Source organism: Micromys minutus, assembly GCF_963924665.1.
Source record: "Micromys minutus genome assembly, chromosome: 1".
NCBI classification, from domain to species: domain Eukaryota; kingdom Metazoa; phylum Chordata; class Mammalia; order Rodentia; family Muridae; genus Micromys; species Micromys minutus.
The window spans coordinates 228,514,528-228,532,292 of record NC_137969.1 but is presented as its reverse complement, the minus strand read 5'-3'; the positions used below and the strand labels follow the sequence as shown (position 1 = coordinate 228,532,292).

Below are 17,765 nucleotides of genomic sequence, written 5' to 3'. Positions count from 1 at the left end.
GATAGTGTGGTATAATACAGCAGAGTTCAAGACTGCGGTAAGGGAGGCACACAGCTGAAGGCAATGAGCCCATCCTCAGAGCCTTTATTCAAGGGTGAGAGCTGAACTGAGTAATCATACCTTTGGAAAATTAAAGATCCAATCTCTGTAATGCAATGCAAAATACTATTTTGGATAATAAAGAAACTAAAGGACTCTGAGCATCAAAAATATACATTGCTTCAAAAAGGAAATGAGCTTAAAAAATAAGATGGAGCAATGAAAAAGAATAATGCAAAGAAAAAAGGAAAAAGTTAGGCAAACTGTCTGGTAAAAGCCACAAAAACTGCTTTACCCAAATCAAAAACCCAGTTCAAACAGTGTGGCCAGAATTAGAACTACTGTAAGACCTATGCTGCCATCTAGAGGTTACATACAAGATGAATTTTTCCCCTTCCCCAAGGACACAGAAGTGGTACTGAATAGGTCTTATAAAAGCCAGACAAGAAACCTAACACCAGGCAACAAAGAAGAAATCCTAGAGTGTAGAGTCACAGTTATTCTCTCTTCCAATCATAGATTAAAATTAGAATTCAGCAGAGCTAACTGTCTTTGGAACTAGACATTGTGGTCCATGCCTCTAAAGCCCAATACCTGGGAAGTGAAACTAGAAAATGGCTTTGAGTTTAAAGCCAGCCTGGCTATACAACAACATCCTGTCCCATAAGCAAAAAATGTAGAGGGACAATAATTTCTCAATATAGTTTCTTTTCAAAAGCATATGCACATGGGATACTACTAAAAGAGTTTGGAAGCATTGGTTTTCTTTGGTACATCCACTTTATACCATACATTAGAACAATGTAATTAATTGAGTGAATTAACAAGTTTAAATGGGGGCTGGAGAGATACCTCAGTAGTAAAGAACACATCTACATTACTTGTATAGGATATGGCTTGGTTCTTAGCACCCATAGCAGGTGGCTCCCAATGACCGTGCCAGCAGTTCTGGGGAATCAGATGCTTCTGGAGTCTTTGGGCACTCAGAGCATGCATGCACACACATATGCAATTAAAAATGAAATAAATTTTTTGCAAATTCAAAATGAAGTCTTAACTATTGTTTTTTACATAAAATGTTGCTTTTTAATACTCTAAGAATGTAGGCAAATAACAACCTTACTCAAACTGCCAAAGGAACATGCATGATTAAAAATTAAAAATCTATGAACACACCAGTCTTTAACACCAGGATCAGAAAGGCAAAAAGGACATCTAGTCTTATTACTTCTGTTCACCACTGTGGTGAAATTTCCAACTAAGGTAAGAAACTGAAACTTTTTTTAAAAGTCTACATTTGAGAGGAAGAAACAATATCATCTCCATTTACAGATAAGGAATCTGCACAGATGATCTATGGCTAGGCATGTACACCTGACTAATAAGTAAATGAAAATATGAAAGCATTCATCATCATTGGGCAAATGAAGCGCAAACCCCTAGGATGGAAGAAATGATTTTTAAAGGACAATAATGAGTATTATCATAAAGCCCTCCACTGCTGGTGGAAGTATAAAATGGTTCATCCGCCTGGAAAAGAATTCCTCAAAAAGTCAGATACAGTACTTCCATTTGACCCTAGTTATAAACACAAGAAGTGAGAATGCATATCTACACAAAACCTTACAGATGATTTGTCATAGCAGCATTGTCTATCTAGTCATTTATCCACCACCAAATTATAAGCAATGAGTTTCATTAGATACAGTGTCATTCCTCTAAGACCATCGATAATTGGTCATTTACAGCAAACATTTACACACTGTAAACTTGCTATTTTGTCAGTTGACCCATAAACTACAAAGGCAGCCTCAAAAATGACTCTTATCTTTAAAAATTACAGTTAGTCCAAGAGCTAAAACAAACATAACAAGTTCCAAGAAAATTGCAAAAGTACCTTAAAAATGAAACCAATCTGTAAAAAGAAGTTACTGTGTTTTAAAACCTGTACTCCAAAAGGGTTATCTGACAGATAACCATGTATCAAATCAAAGTTTAGAGTAAGACTCACCTTCCAAAAGATAACAATCTAGTTACTGTCAGCACTTTGAGGTTCTTGTTATTCCTATACTAACACTTAACAATACTGTGAACTGACAATTTTGTTTTGAGGCTAAATGTTTTTTGCATTTTCATCTCATCTTCATCAGAGCAGATATTTGCATGGAAACAATATTACTGGTCCCCAGGACCCATCAGTTCCTACTGCTTATTTTTCACACTTGTCATCCTTCCAATTAATGTAGGAGAGAACACTCAGACATCGAAATGCTAGATTAAGATGTCAAGTGAAGGACAGCCCTAGAGCAGATGAAACATTTAAGGAGAAAAAAAGATGTTTTAATGCAAATACATTGTACACATTAAAACAAAGACACTGTATCCAAGAAGTCCAATACAGTATCTATGTAATCTGCTCCATTTCAAACTTAAAGTATTTTCTTATCTCAACTGGATTCACTATGGTCAAGGAAAATGGCAGTGAGTTACAAAGTACAGTTACAGAAGTTGAAATAGGCTCAGTTATGAAGTAAAATCTAATTTAAGAGTCTCTGCTGTGTTTATCCTGCCCACACTGGCAGAAAACAGTCTTTGTAATTCAGTTTAAATTCAGTGATTAAAGCCACGCACAGTGGCTCACACCTTTGATCCCAGTGCTTGAGAGGCAGAGGTGGGCTAATTTCTGTGAGTTCAAGGCCAGCCTAGTATATGAATTCCAGGATAGGCAGGGCTACACAAACAAACCCTGTCTCAAAAAAAAAAAAAAAAAAAAAAAAAAAAAAGGAAAGAAAAGAAAGAGTTCAGTAATTAAAATGACTTAGTTAACTGCAACTAACCCCAGTCCCAATGTCTTCAAGTTCTTAGAAATACAAATACTTAGCAGGAAGGATGACTCAGTGAGTGGGTAAGGGAACACACTATCAAACCTAATGACTTCAGTTTAATTCCCTGGAACCCACACTGATGGAAAGAGAATCAGTTTTCCCAGGTTGTTCTCTGACTGCTGTACAAATGTGTGCACAATGAAATTAATTAATTGGAAAATTAAAAACACTTGCATTTATCCACCACTAAAGACAACAGTACATAAAATATCGATATTGAAAATGTACAATTTAATGTGAAGCTCCACAGCTTCCACTCTAAATGCCTATTCTAACTGTACAGAAATTCATCAAATTATACAGACTTTGGGTCTGGTTAATTTTAGAGTATAATATTTTTATTTACTTGCAAAGTTTTTGTTTTGTTTTACTTTGTTTTATTTTATGAGACAGGGTTTCTCTACATAGCACTGGCTGTCCTGGAACTCTCTATGTAGATCAGGCAGGCCTTGAACTCACAGCAATCCACTTGCCTCTGCCTCCCAAATTCTGGGATTAAATGCTTGCACCAGTATTTGCAAGATTTTTTTAAATAATAAAATTTATAAAATTTAAAATTATATTAAGAACAGTTAATAGTAATAATGTTTTATACTGTGAATTTTTATATTGTGGAAATCCAATAAAATAGACTTCATTGATGCTTACTGAACAAACTCATTCTGAAAACTAGTAAGTAAAAACAAGCAATTTGTCTTTTCGTTCTAATGGGAACAATTTTTGAAGCCACCAAATAGTTGATTACTACTTCATAAGAAAATTCAAGATAATAAGAAGGGATGACAGAGTAAGAGCACCACAGTCTTGCAACCTTTATTGAAATCATGGAACTAGACAGTAATCAAAGGCTGCTACTGTGGGTAAAGGTTAATAGAGAACAGACAGGCTGGGATACCCTGTTCAATTATCAATCCCACTGTTAACTAAAAAGAGATAAACAGACAATAGCCTTAGATAGACACACCACCTATAAAACATTTCCTGCCGTAAGTAAAATAAAAAAGAAACCTGTATCAATGCAAGCTTCCAAATCTAACTTCCATGAAATAAAAAGATCGGACAGTCACATATACGTTCATAAGTATGTCTTCAAGGATATAATCAACAAAATACAGAATTGGCAAATTCTAGAATAAGTCACTAAATTTAACAAATAGCAAGAAAAAGAAAAAGGTCAAACTAGGTAACAGACTAAAAGAGAGTATCAGTTAAACATAGCTTATAACCCTTATGTAGATCATGACAGAAGGAAACCATCTGTATGTATAGTCATTTGTAATTCAACCAGGGAAATCTGAACCATGACTGGGTAGTTTAAGATATTAAGTAGTAGCTTGTTAAAACTTTTTAGGCATAAGCTAGACAAGGTGGTACAGGTCTGCAGTAGAGCTACTTGGGAAGCTGAGACCATGAGTTTGAAAGCATCCTATACAACATGGTAAGATACCTCCTCCCTACTCCTTCTCTATATAAGGGTGCCAAGATAACCCAGGCTGGTCTGGAATTCACTATATGATCCAGAGGACTGGCCTCGAACTCATAATCCTTCTGCCTCAGACTTCTAAGTGCTGGATTACAGGTGTGCACCACCATGCCTGACCTGTAAGATTCCTTTAAAAGATAACAATGGAAATGTGGTTACTAAGTTTTTAAAGCCTTATCTTTTGGAAACATAAATGAGCTATTTGGCACTAGTGATAATAAAAGGCCCTGGACTTCCTTTAGAATGACTGTGATACAATGGGAGGCTACTTATTATAAGTGAATCCAAATTGGACATATGCTGATTATAAAAACTAGGTCACAGACATGAACTTACTATAACTTCTCTTATAAGTGGGAAAATATTTTTCTCAGCAGATAAAATTAGACTACAGCGATTTCAACTTTAACTAACTAGAGATAGTACAGTTAAAAAATAAGTTTGGGGGCTGGAATGATGGCTCAGTGGTTTAAGAGTATTAACTGCTCTTTCAAAGGTCCTGAGTTCAATTCCCGGCAACCACATGGTGGCTCACAGCCATCTGTAATGTGATCTGATGCCCTCTTCTGGTGTGTCTCAGGACAGCTACAGTGTACATAAGTAATTCTTTTTAAAAAAAAGTCTGGTAACAGCATCTTCTTGATATGACAAGCATCAAGTTTACTGCATTAAAAATGGCATAGATAAGTCATTGGTTATTAAGATGATGACAGTATTTATTATCTAATGCTAAAAACAAAAGCAATGAGTCCTATGCCATGCAAGGTCCTCAGTCATGAATTTAACAACCACAGTTCAGCCTTCTCTTTACAAACCCTACCAACCATAACACACTTAGTATTAATTAATTCTGCCAAGGCATAAAGTTTAATGCAAAAAATAAATCACCAGAGCATGGAGGAGAGGATCACTTAAGAGTTCTAATTTAAAGTAGTTTATTGTTGTTCATTCCTGAAGGGATAGAAAATGTTTTTGGTTAAAGAAACCCAACTCAATCAAGGCAGGAGCTATGCTTCTGTAATGGTGGAGTGCTTGCCTTAGGCCCCAAGGTCTGATGGGGGGGGGGGGAGCCAACTTTGGATGACAACAATGGAAAGGAAAGCTTAGAAATTACAATGTTGAGGTTAACTGTTGATCTTGATAGTGATGTCAACAGTCACCATATGCAGTGTATACTCTAAAAAAACAGCTACAAAGTTATGCAATTCAATTCTCCAAACAGTTACAAAACTGAAATTTTAAAAGGAAATTACACATCAGATTAGGAGCTTCAGGAGGTACTGCTTGAGAACAAGGTTCCAACCACTGTACTGATAATAACTATCTCTTCTTTATTTACAAAGTGAGAATTTTTCTAAAATCTATTCTAATGAAAGTCATATGAGAGGCAGTATATAAAGAAATCATCTTTAAATTTTCTTTGGTTCCTTGATACAGGGTCTTGCTATGTAGCCAAGGCTGGCCTAAGACTCATGACTATAATATCTCTGCACTCTGAGTGCTGTGGTTATAGTTCCAGGCATGCACCACCATACTCAGTTAAACTTAGTTTTTAAATATAAAAGTATGGCTCAAACCCAGAGCCTACAATATGCTAGGTAAATCCTCCAGTTCTGAGGAATGCTACTAGCCCAAAGAAATAAATTTTGTTGTTGCTTTGGTTTTGGAGACAAAGCCTCACAATATAGTTCTGATTATCCTCAAATTCAGAGGTTCTCCAATCTCTGCTATCTGAGTATTGGAATTAAAGATGTGAACCAAGACATCAGTATTCAAAGGAATAATTTTAAAACTAAGGGCATATGTACACAAATGAGAATTTAAAAAATGCTTTACATTTAATTGATTTAGCGTGTATGTGTGTGTACATACACTTTTGAACTTTCGTCATCAGGCTTGGCAGCAAGCATCTTTACCCACTGAGCCATCTTGTGAAACAAAGCATTATTCATAGGCCCAGCTGTGTTCTTGGTCTTTCTTAAATCCCTTCCCTCTCATTCCTTGAAGCATGTGTCAAACCAATACCTCTAAACTATATCTGCACTCTGGACTCAAGCCAGAGCCTCAGGACACCTGTGCTATTGCCAAAGGACTGGCACAATTATGTGAGCTGGTGCAGAACAGCTAAACTCTCTCCCACCAACTTTCTTTTGGAACATCCACAGAAGACACTCTTTCTTCCTTTGGGAACCATGAGGTTCAAAACCACGACTGGATCTCTTTTTGCTCACCTTCTCTAAGGCTGAGAAAAAGCTACAGCAGCAGCAAAGCCCTAGGACTAATGGCATGAGGAAAGAGGAGCCTAGTTACACAAAAGCTAGAATAAGAACACACACACCCCATGATATCATTAAGAGCCACAAATCTAAACAATCTCAAGGCTATTTGCACCCCTGGACTTTTTTTATTTTAAGATTTATTCATTTATTATTTATAAGCATACTGTCTTCAGACACAACAGAAGAGGGCATCAGATCTCATTATAGGTGGTTGTGAGCCACCATGTGGTTGCTAGGATTTGAACTCATGACCTCTCTGGAAGAGCAGTCAGTGCTCTCAACCGCTGAGCCATCTCTCTAGTCCACACCCCTGGACTTTTAACACACTAACATGAACTGACAAAGTCTCTCTTTGGATTGAGCTTGTTACAGTCATGTCATATCACTTATATCTAAGAAATAGATGTGTGCTGCAAAGAATTTCTACCTATATAGTTCAGTCAATATGCTAGCACATTCTGACACAAAAGGTACAAAGTTACACCAAGTTCTTACCTTCAGATGGCTTGTCTTTGCTTTAGTAAAAGGAAAATTATATTTTCATGAGTTATAACTGGAATTCATCATGAAATATACATGTATAACCCTGTGTAGAATTAATTGTATACTCACACTCATCCAGCCCTAGCTGGTAGGCCAGGTTCTGTAAGCCTCGTACCTTCTCCATCAGATTAGCAGTGGTGAGACTCCCCAGTTCTGAAATACAAGACTTTATTTCAATATCACTTCTCTCTACTCCTCTCAGTATCAGTTGGTTTGAGTCGACAGTTCTTGTAATGAACTATTTCAAGCTGGGCTGGGAGTGCGCACAGCTGCATGTCAGAACACTGGCCTAGCATGCAGGAAGCCCTGGATTTGATCATTAGCACAGTGAGAGGGCGAGGCGGATTTCAAGTTTAAATCCCTTACTGAATAAGTACAAGACAGAACCTTATTTCTTCTCCTCCAATCTTATAAACTGTTCAGCAAAAACAGCAAAGATTTCTACCACTGCAAAACACCCTGGTATTATACTTAACAGTTTAAATGTTTTTTGTAATAATATTTTTAAATGTATGTAGTGTGTATGTACACACTACTGCATGTGTGTCAGAGAATAGCCTGAAGGAGTTGATTCTCTCCTCTTGTGGGGTCTATAGAGCAAACTCAGGGCACCAGGACTAGGAGCAAGTTCCCTCACCGCTGAGTCATTCCACCTGCTGAAGGATCTATTTATAACAGTCACTTTTGCCAGTCATACAAAACGAACATACCAATAAAACATGAAACCTTACAATGTAACGTGTTACTTAGAAAACCCTATAGATACATCTTGGTCATGTAAAATAGATATCTCCATTTCTAAATCCCATGTTTTCAATTCTAATAAAAATACAGCAACAAAATACTGTTCATGTTCATCATCAATGGCAGAAAACAAAAACTAAACATAAATCCAAACTTTCCCTTCAAATACAATTTTTGCTTATTTTATTTACAATTAATTATATTTATTCCCCAGATTTTACTTACTTAAAATAAAGGTTACGGACAGCCATGTAGCAATTTTTGGTAGTTAAAAATCATTATGTTTAATCTTTATACACCAAAAAAAATTTTGTCTACTTCCATGTTACGTTTTGTTTTACATATACTTTATGATCTTTGTAAATAGTAAGATTTCAATGCATACTATCAAACCTTAAAAAAAAATGAAGCACTGACAAAAAATGTATTTATGCTAAAATGCTTTAAAAAATAAATAAATAAAGGTTACTCCCCAGATTTTCATTTAAATAGCACCTGATTCCTGGTTTAAGCTAGAGGACAGTTTACATGGAGCATAATGCTACATGAACTCTCACTAAACAGTTAATGTTTTCTTAAGAAACATATGCTCATCATTTATTAGATGAATACTTTTGGAATATCAGCACAATGAACACCTCTGATGCCTTTGAGACATAATTTTTCCACAGGTTGGGGAGGGAATCGGCATTTAAACATGCAGACAGTGAACGACAATAACAACCACACCCCTACTACACGTCCCCCTGAATTATGAAGGCCCTTCTAGGTGTGATAACAACCATACTCCTGAAGTCACAGAGAGGAGTTCCAGGATTTCTTTATCATCCTGCATCTAGTGTATGTGACTTTCGTAAATGGTTCAGCTGCTTAAATAGCTCAAGAATCCTTGATTTTTACCTTAATTTAAGTCTATTACTTTACCACCACCACGACTCTAAACACCGTAAGAATGGTTTATTTAAAAAGAGCAAAGTCATAAAATTAATTTTTAATTCAAATTTCATTCTGATTTAATTAAATCATTTATCAAAAAACAGTTTTCACTGCTCATAGAATTCTTCATAGAAGAAACTGAAAGGACAGAAAGAAACGAAATAAATAAAAGCACTAAGACAGAGGTTCCCAACCTTCCTCATGCTGCGATCCTTCATACACGTTGTGCTGAGCCCAACCATAAAATTATTTCCATTGCTACTTCATAACTGTAATTTTCTAGTTATGAATTGTAATGCATACATCTGATGCAACCCCTGTGAAAGAGTCATATGGCCCCCAAAGAGGTCTTGATGCACAGGTTGTGTACCACTGCACTAGGGTTGTCATTTAACAGTAATAACGGCAATATAAGGCTATTACAGTGAAGACCAGAGTTTAAAAGATCACAATTTAAATTTTATAAGCTTGTAAATACTGGCCATTGTCTCTCCAAATCTTGGTTTTTTATCATTCCTAACAGGGCCTTCATAATTCAGAGAGAAATTTATGTAAGTTTTTTTTTTGGTCTAATGTATGCATTATCCAAAATTAATATTAAAAAGAATAAAAGTGAAAGAGTCCATGGTGACTCATTCTTGAACTGGCTTCATTTCTACACATGCAAAAAGTAGAAAAAACATTCCAGTGTCAGATAAAGACAAGAAAGGAGGCAGAGCGAAGTGACAGAAACTGCACAGGGGTTTGTGGCAGGACATAAATGGAAGAGTACATGTTAGAGGACAAGCCAGGCATAGTGAATGCCCACAGTCCCAGGTTCTCAGAAGGCTGAGACATGAGCCAAGAGACCAAACTGAGCAATGGAAAGAGACACATGAAAACAAAAACAAGCCAGATGGTTCTGTTGCAGGCCTTTAACCCTAGTACACAAGAGGCAGAGGCAGAGGCAGACACATCTCCAAGTTCAAGGCCTGCCTGGTCTACGACAACTAGGGCTACACAGGGAAACCTTGTCTCAAAAACCCAACCCAAACCAAACTAAGCCAAAAAGAAGATAGTAGACACCAGAATCACATACCTTTCAACATATCGATGTCATCACGTTCTATTTCAGCCATCCATTTCGGGGGAGAGCTTGTGATGGGCTGTCAGAAAATAAGAACATATTCACTCAGGTACGTCCTTCTTATAAGAATGTAGTTTGTTACACCACCTTCAGACTGTTTAACAATTCTGGCAAACTGCAATCTCAAAAAATCAGGTTTTGTGTGCAGAGATGTGGCTCATTGGGAAAGAACACTGACTGTTCTCTCAGAGGACCCAAGTTTGATTCCTTCTTCTTTTTTTTTTTTCCCCAACGTGGAGAGGTTTTAATAAAACGACTGGACAGGGGTCAGGGCCAAGAGGAGAGAAGAAGAGAGAGCCCAGAGTTGATTCTCAACACCCACAACCATCTGTGACCTTAGTCACATGGGATCTGATGTGTTCTTCTGGTCTTCTTGAGCACCAGATACAAATACGGTACACAGATATACATACAGGCAAAATATCCATATACACAAAACAAACAAACAAACAAACTTTTAAAACTAGGTTTCTAGGTTGAGATTTTACTTCAAAAAGTCATTGCACAAAATGCTGCTGCTCGGTTATAAGGCTGGGCTTGGAAAGGTAGCTTTGGATGAATTTTGGTGCGGTTACTATTACTATGTCATGCATCAGTTAGCTCAGCAATAAAATTAGTTTAAATTTTGTTCTTATGAAAGACTCAAGACTGAACTATTTGAAACAACAATCAGTAAGTTTCTGACAGAAAGAAGAATAAAAAATAAGAAAAACCTTAACTCCAGAGGTAAAAGAATAAAACAGTCATCACTTGAGATTTCATCATTAACTATTTTTTTCACTTATTTATTTGTGATGTGAGGGGAAGGGAAGTGTAGAGCATACATGTGTCATAAGCAGGTCAGAGGACAACTCAACTAGCAGTAGGAGTTAGTTCTCTCCTTCAATCACATAGTCCAAGGGATTGAACTCAGTTCATCAGACTTGACAATAAATGTGTTTTACCTGTTCAGCCACCTCACTAGTCCAGAGTTCACGATTGTAGTGTAGAAATTTTTAGAAAACTTCAGCATTTTAAGTATCTTTCCATTTCTATAAGTAAATGTAAAATTATGAAAGCCCATTTGTAAGATCAGTAGCTTTCAAATCTATTTGCATATAAGAATCGCCTAGATAACTCTAAAAAATAATAAATACTAATGGACATAGTGGGATAAACAATCTGAGCAAACACTGAGGCAAAAAGAATGGCAGGTTCAAAGTCAGTCTCAATTAAGGTGGTGGTTTGAGATGAACAGCCCCTATAAGCACATATACTTTAATTCTTAGTCCCTAGTTAGTGGAACTGTTTGGAAAAGATTGGGGGGGTGTGGCCTTGTTGAAGGCAATGTGTCACTCAGTGTAAGCTTTGAGGTTTCTTGCTCTAGAGCTATCTGCTGCTTGTGGATAAGTAAGCTCTCAGCTACTACTCCAATTCCACACCTGCCTGCCTGTTGCCACATTCCTCACCCTACCATGATGATCTCTGACACTGTAACCAAACCCCCAATAAAATGCTTTCTTTTATAAGCATTGGTCATGGTATCTCTTCACAGCAATGCAACAATGACTAAGGCAGCCACAGTGATATCTTCTCCCTCAACCCTATACAAAAACCAAAGCCAGGTCATTAAGAGGGACTACTAGAAAGAACAGAGCTAATGAATTAAAAAACCACCACCACCAACAACAACCAGAGTGATGGTACAGCAGTAGTGAGCTTACTGCCAAACATGATGACCTAAATTCAAACCCCCAAAACCACATACTAAAAAGAGAGAACCAACTCTTACATAAATTGGGAGTGGCCTTCAAAATTAAAGTTGGGGTAAACAGAACACCAATGCTACATCAAGTATTTTAAATCTTTAACCTTAAAGCCTATCAGCTGAGCAAAGAGGCTAACAGACAAGGGTCAGAATGTCAAAATAACACATTTAAGCAGAGAAAGGGATTATGAGCAGTTAACAGAATGATAATATAAACACATTTAAAGGTCAAAAATGATTAGAAGACTATAGTGCTAGTCTTAAAAATAAAGATTTAAGCTTTTTACCCAAGAACAAACTTTAGATAAACTTCCATAGACAGAAGCTATTTACTTACACTTTTGAAAGAAGCTGCAAATTCAGCAACACCTGGTACTAGAAAAGAAAAAAAAAGTTACTCATTCAAGAAACACTTGTGTTTAGGCACTGAGGATTAAAATAATAAAAAAATTGCCGAGTGGTGATGGTGGTGGTAGTGCCTTCCTTTAATCCCAGCACTCAGCAGGCTGACACAGGGGATCTCTTTGAGTTCAAGGCTACTCTGGTCTACAAAGCAAGTTCCAGGACAGTCATGGCTACACAAAAAAAAAAACCCTGTCTGAAAAGAACAAAACCAAACAAAAAACAAAAAAACCTAAAAAACTAAAAACCAAAGTCTAGCCTTTCAAGTAGCTTACAATCTAGAAAAGGACAGAGCATAGATCATTAACATTGCTTAAGCATTTCAGAAAACCCTCAGATGCTACAGGAAGACAAAACCAAACAGACAAACTCTCAATGAGAATAATGGGGCAGTAGAAGTTTCTCTGTAAAACCAAAGCCTCCCACTTTAAAGGACCAGGATTTGGCCAGGAGAACAGTAAGCTATCTCTCACCAAAAAGTTTTAATTCCCTTTCCAGGGCCAGAGATTGAGGCCAAGGGTAGAGTGCTTTTCTAGCATGCACATGACCCTGTATTTGATCCCCAGGGCTGTGAATAAATAAGTAAATAAATAAACATTCCTTTCAGTTGTCCTGTTTGGTTTACTCAAATGCCTCATGGACAGTATCACATTTAAAAGCAAAACTTACATATGTAAAGTGAAAAAATGCTTAGTTCTATTAATTAAAAAACACATACTAGGGCTCAGTAGGGAGAGAAACTTGCCACCAAGCCCAGCCTGAATCGTACATTCCCAGGTTTATGGTAAAAGGCCAGAACTGACTTGAATGAGCTGCCCTGTGTTCTCCACATGTACTGCATGGTACATGGCTGCTTCCCTCAGCCCAATAATGAGTATAATTTAATTTAAAAGAAATGCAAGCTAAATATAACAATAAGGAGTAACATTGGCTAGTGGGAAAGTGGGCAGTCATTCCCTTCTACACACAGGACAGATGTGCAAGGAGACTCACTGATACACTGCCTGTGAAATACAAATGAGGTAACTTAGGTTTCCAAATAGAAGGTAAATATGGAAGCTAGAATATACCTGTCCACTGTAATGTATGTGAAACAATGAAGTAGACCTACAAAGATCAACATGGAAAGAGTCATCAAATTACTTGTTTAAATAAATTAAGCTGAACGCTCTATACATAGTACTTCATTATGAAAAATAAAAATTCCTGTGTGTGTGACATACATGTAGACATGTATTATATATATATGTATATATGTATGTATATATGCATATATAATATATGCATATGCTTATCCATTCATGCATAAAAATGTCCAAACCAGTCTGTATAAAATTATGAAAAATATTTAACTATTTCACCAATGGAGATGAAGAAATGCTTTGTGCATTTCAAAATTAAAACTATAATTTTGTTTAAAAGCTCTTTATCACTTCTTGTCTTGCAATGTTCTGAAAAATTAAACCACTAAGTCCCTATTTTTACTGTACATCAATCTCTTCTCTTTGAAGTGAAATAAAAGCTTTAGTCATCAGATATATGATAACACTGCAAAATTCTCCTAAGGGAGCACCGCCTTTCCTGTGTTAATTCTAATATGAGAAAGTCAAAACTTACACTGTTCTGGCCAAAGATCTGGTGAGGCACGATCAAGTTTCTCAAAACTTAGCAAAGATGCTTCCAAATCTGTCCCTAGAACCAAACACCAAGATGGGATGAGAAACACATTCATTTACATTTTATTATATTACAGTCTCAGAGAACATAACCTGAAACACTCACTTAGAAGTTTAGAAATCTGAACTATTGATTCCCTAAAACCCTATCGAGCATGATGGAATACAAATAAATTTGATTTTCCCTCATCAAAACTCAGACTTCCATTCTATTAAATAAGAGTGCTTAAGAAAGTCAGGGCTCAGTGGCTAAGAGCACTGACTACTCTTCAAGAGGACCTATGTTCATTCCCCAGCACCCATGGCAGCTAACAACTGTCCAGTTAGCACACATGCAGTACAGAGACATACATGCAAGCAAAATACCTATACAGGTAAAACTTTTTAAAGAATTCATTTATCAGCTGGCCACGGTGATTGACACCTGTAATTGCATCATTTGGGAAACTAAGACAGGAGCATTGAAAGGCCAACCTAGACTTTACAGCAAAACCTCTTGTAAAAAAGAGTGTCCGCAATTTCACCTGTCTTCACTACACTCTTCAACTTGTCTCCAGTATAGTCAGCTAAGTGTCACTGCTCTCATCGAAGATAATCTCTACTAAGACTGTAGACCACTGTCTTCAGCTTTGACAAGCACTCACAGTCTTCTTGTACCAGAGGTTTCTATCTTAGGCTCACAGTCAACAAGCAAGCCTTATTTAAAATGTATCTACTTTTTGACTGATAAAAAGGACACTTCACTGGGTGGTGGTGGTGAATGCCTTTAATCCCAGCATTTGGACCAGCCTGTATACAAAGTGAGATCCAGGACGGCCAGGGCTACTTAGTGAAACCCTGCCTCAGAAAATAAGTAAACAAATAGAGAGAGAGACTGACACTGAGACTACACTTATTAACTCTCTCAACCTATAAAAATCTTAATTCAGTCCCTACAAGCATTGAAACTACTGTTATCAAGATTACCTATGCTAAATGCTCCCACTAGTTTCTCCCTTCAGTGACCTCTTTATAGCATGTGATGCTCCTCCCTTCTTTTATGAAACTACTATGCTCATTTCCTCTTACTGACTCCTCTTTCCGTCTGTTCCACTCAGATCTCAGATCATGCTTTACTCTCTACTACAACTTTCACCATCATATACCAATGGCAATTTATATTTCAATATTTCATTCTCCTAAGAGGCTACTTGATGTCTCTTTCCATTTACATGTAGGGGAAACCCCATAATATGCTATGTTCAAAACTCCACTTTCCCAACCTTCTCCATCTCAAGAAATTGAAATGTCACAAACCCCAATTCTTTAAATTACTTACTTTTCATTAGTTTAGATTTGTGTAGGGTCCAGTATTCCATGAATTCTGTATCCACTGGCCTTTGCACGATGGCTGCCACCATTTCTACCTGCCCAGCTTACCTCTCCCCAGACTACTCTGCTTTTGTTTACTTTGCCTCCAGGAGTCACTGTGTTACTTTTTTATACACCTAAGCACATCTCTTGCCTTAGTACCATTAAGTGTTATCTCAGATACAAACCCCTTTGATTTGAAGAAGAGCTATATGCTCTGAGTCTAGAAACCCCATTTACCCAGCTAAACCACAGCCTTCCAGATACTGACTACCAGAAGTCCTGTTCCCAGGAGACCTCCACAGACACCAAGACAAACCCCAATTTAAAAAAAAAAAAAATTAAAAAACAAAAAAACAAAAAAACAGCCAGGCTAGAAAATCTCTTTTGTGAACACAATTTCTTAAGAAGCCAGGCACAGTGATACGGACTTAATCCCAGCACCCTGGAGGAACAAGTAGGAAAGCAAGAGGACAGTGAGTTTGAAGTCAACCTGGGCTACACAGTGAGACCCTATCTCAAAAAAGGAAGAAAGGAGGAAAATCTGGTAACATTATTTTTTTAATATAATTAATCATTTGTTTTAGACTGAACCTAGGGTCTTGTTCATGATTAGCAAGGTCTGTACCACTAAACTACATTCTCACTTTTTATTTTTCATTTTTAGATTTATTTATGCGCATGACTGTTTTGTCTGCATGGTATATATATGGAGCATACACATGCCTGATGCCCATGAGTCGCCATGTGGATGCTGGGAATAGAATTCAGGCTTTTTGCAAAAGCACCAGGTGCTCTTAACCACTGAACCCTCTCTCCAGCCCACTATATCCTCTTCTCATTTTAAAAAAGATTTATTATGTATACAGTATTCTGCTTATATGTATGTCTGCACACCAGAAGAGGGCACCAGAAAAATGGTTAGGAGCCACCACGTGGTTGCTGGGAATTGAACTCAGGACCTCTGGAAGAGCAGTCAGTGCTCTTAACCTCTGAGCCATCTCTTCAGCCACTCCTCCCTTACTTTATAAAATAAATTTTTTTTATTTGAAGTTGGGTGATGGTGGCAGGTGCCTTTAATTCTAGCACTTGGGAGGCAGAGTTAGGAGGAGCTATGAGTTCAAGGCCAGCCTTGTCTATAGAGCAAGTTTGAGGACAGCCAGGACTACACAGAGAAACCTTGTCTAGGGTAAAAACAAAAACAAAAAACCCAACAACCAATAAAAATAAACAACTTTTATTTGAGACACCTTTTGCCTACAATTCCTTCTGCAGCCTAGGCAAGTCTGAAGCAATAATCCTCCTGCCTCAATCTACCAGGTAGCTAAATTAGAGGTCACATACTAAGACAAGTTTCACTTTTGAATGGACATTAACTTAAGGCAAAATGTTTCACAGGCATTATTCTAAAACCTAGGATTAAATTTATGAAATAAGACAGACTAGGAATTTATACTTGAGTGTGGCCCGGGCAAAGTTAACAGAATAACTATGCTGACAAGGAATATACTGAGATACTAAAAATGACAGAAGAGCAATTCCAAATACTAAAGCAGAACTGCGAGCAAAAGCATTCGGGTGTAACAAAAACAAAAATTTGCCACCTGAGATGACTCGCCTCTTAGACAAAATATAAGCAGAATTATGCCTGCCCTCAGCCTAGGGAAACAACTTAGGGTTGAGAAGCGTGCGAAACTACATTAACGTGAAAGCCGAAATTTCATTCCCTCGAGACTCGAGGCAAGGATATCAGGTCCCCGCTTCTCCTGCTGCCAAGGCAACGGTCCTAGACTGAGAAGGAGAGAGGAGCATCTCTCTCTTCCGGCTCCGTACAGGGATGAACCCTAGACCTCATGTCAGTCACTACTCACAGCTATAGAGCTTGAGAGACTCGTTCCAGCTCTTCTGTGATGAGAAGAGAACCAACACTCCAATGGGCCTGTTCAAAAAAAAAGCTCCCTTTCCCCTCAACAGCCTTTTGAACCCTCAGCATCACCGATGTGCCGGAGCGACCTCTGTCCTTTTCCTGGACAGGGTCTCCGGTTGTGGCCTCCTTCACCTACCTAGTACACAGCGGGGAGACCTGGTACGAGGCACTAGCTAGCTGAAAAGCCGCCACAACCCAAAGAAGAGAAGTGGGAGAGAAAGAAGAGGGACCCAAGAAAAAAAAGTGTAAGCGTGAAGACGGTTGAAGTTCCCAGAGAAGCAAATAATGAGATTACAGGCCAACAATCTCCAAGCCGGCTCTTACCGTCTGTGGGAGACGCCATCTTCCAGCCCATGTCACGTGACGTAGCCAACCGTCGGCGGGAAAGCGAGGATCTGCAAGCCACGCCCCTAACAGGGGTAACCTATCCTTAACTCACAGCCGGGTCTCGTTTCCCTCCCTCATAGGGTAACATTTGCTTAGTCCCACCCCAGGCAGCAGCCCCACCCGTAGAGTGGTAGCTAAGGTGGAACCCAGGCAAAATTCTCCAAGGACCTTATTTACTTTCCTTAGCTAAGGGGCGGGACTTCGGGGGCCTACCTGTAGCCAATCGGAGTTCCCGGTTAGG

At 38.0% G+C, this 17,765-nt stretch overlaps 1 protein-coding gene across 1 annotated transcript in view; it reads right to left on the bottom strand.

Moving 5' to 3' along the window:
• LIN52 (lin-52 DREAM MuvB core complex component) overlaps positions 1-17,541 on the bottom strand; it is a 75,220-nt gene extending 57,679 nt beyond the window's left edge. Inside the window, exons 1-5 of the mRNA XM_080920127.1 lie at positions 17,462-17,541; positions 13,802-13,876; positions 12,120-12,157; positions 9,988-10,054; positions 7,299-7,382 (exon numbers count right to left, since the gene is read on the bottom strand). Of these exons, the coding sequence (XP_080776253.1) occupies positions 7,299-7,382; positions 9,988-10,054; positions 12,120-12,157; positions 13,802-13,876; positions 17,462-17,492 (295 nt within the window). The 5' untranslated portion in view covers positions 17,493-17,541. The remainder of the gene's footprint in view (positions 1-7,298; positions 7,383-9,987; positions 10,055-12,119; positions 12,158-13,801; positions 13,877-17,461) is intronic.
• Positions 17,542-17,765: the final 224 nt, after the last annotated feature.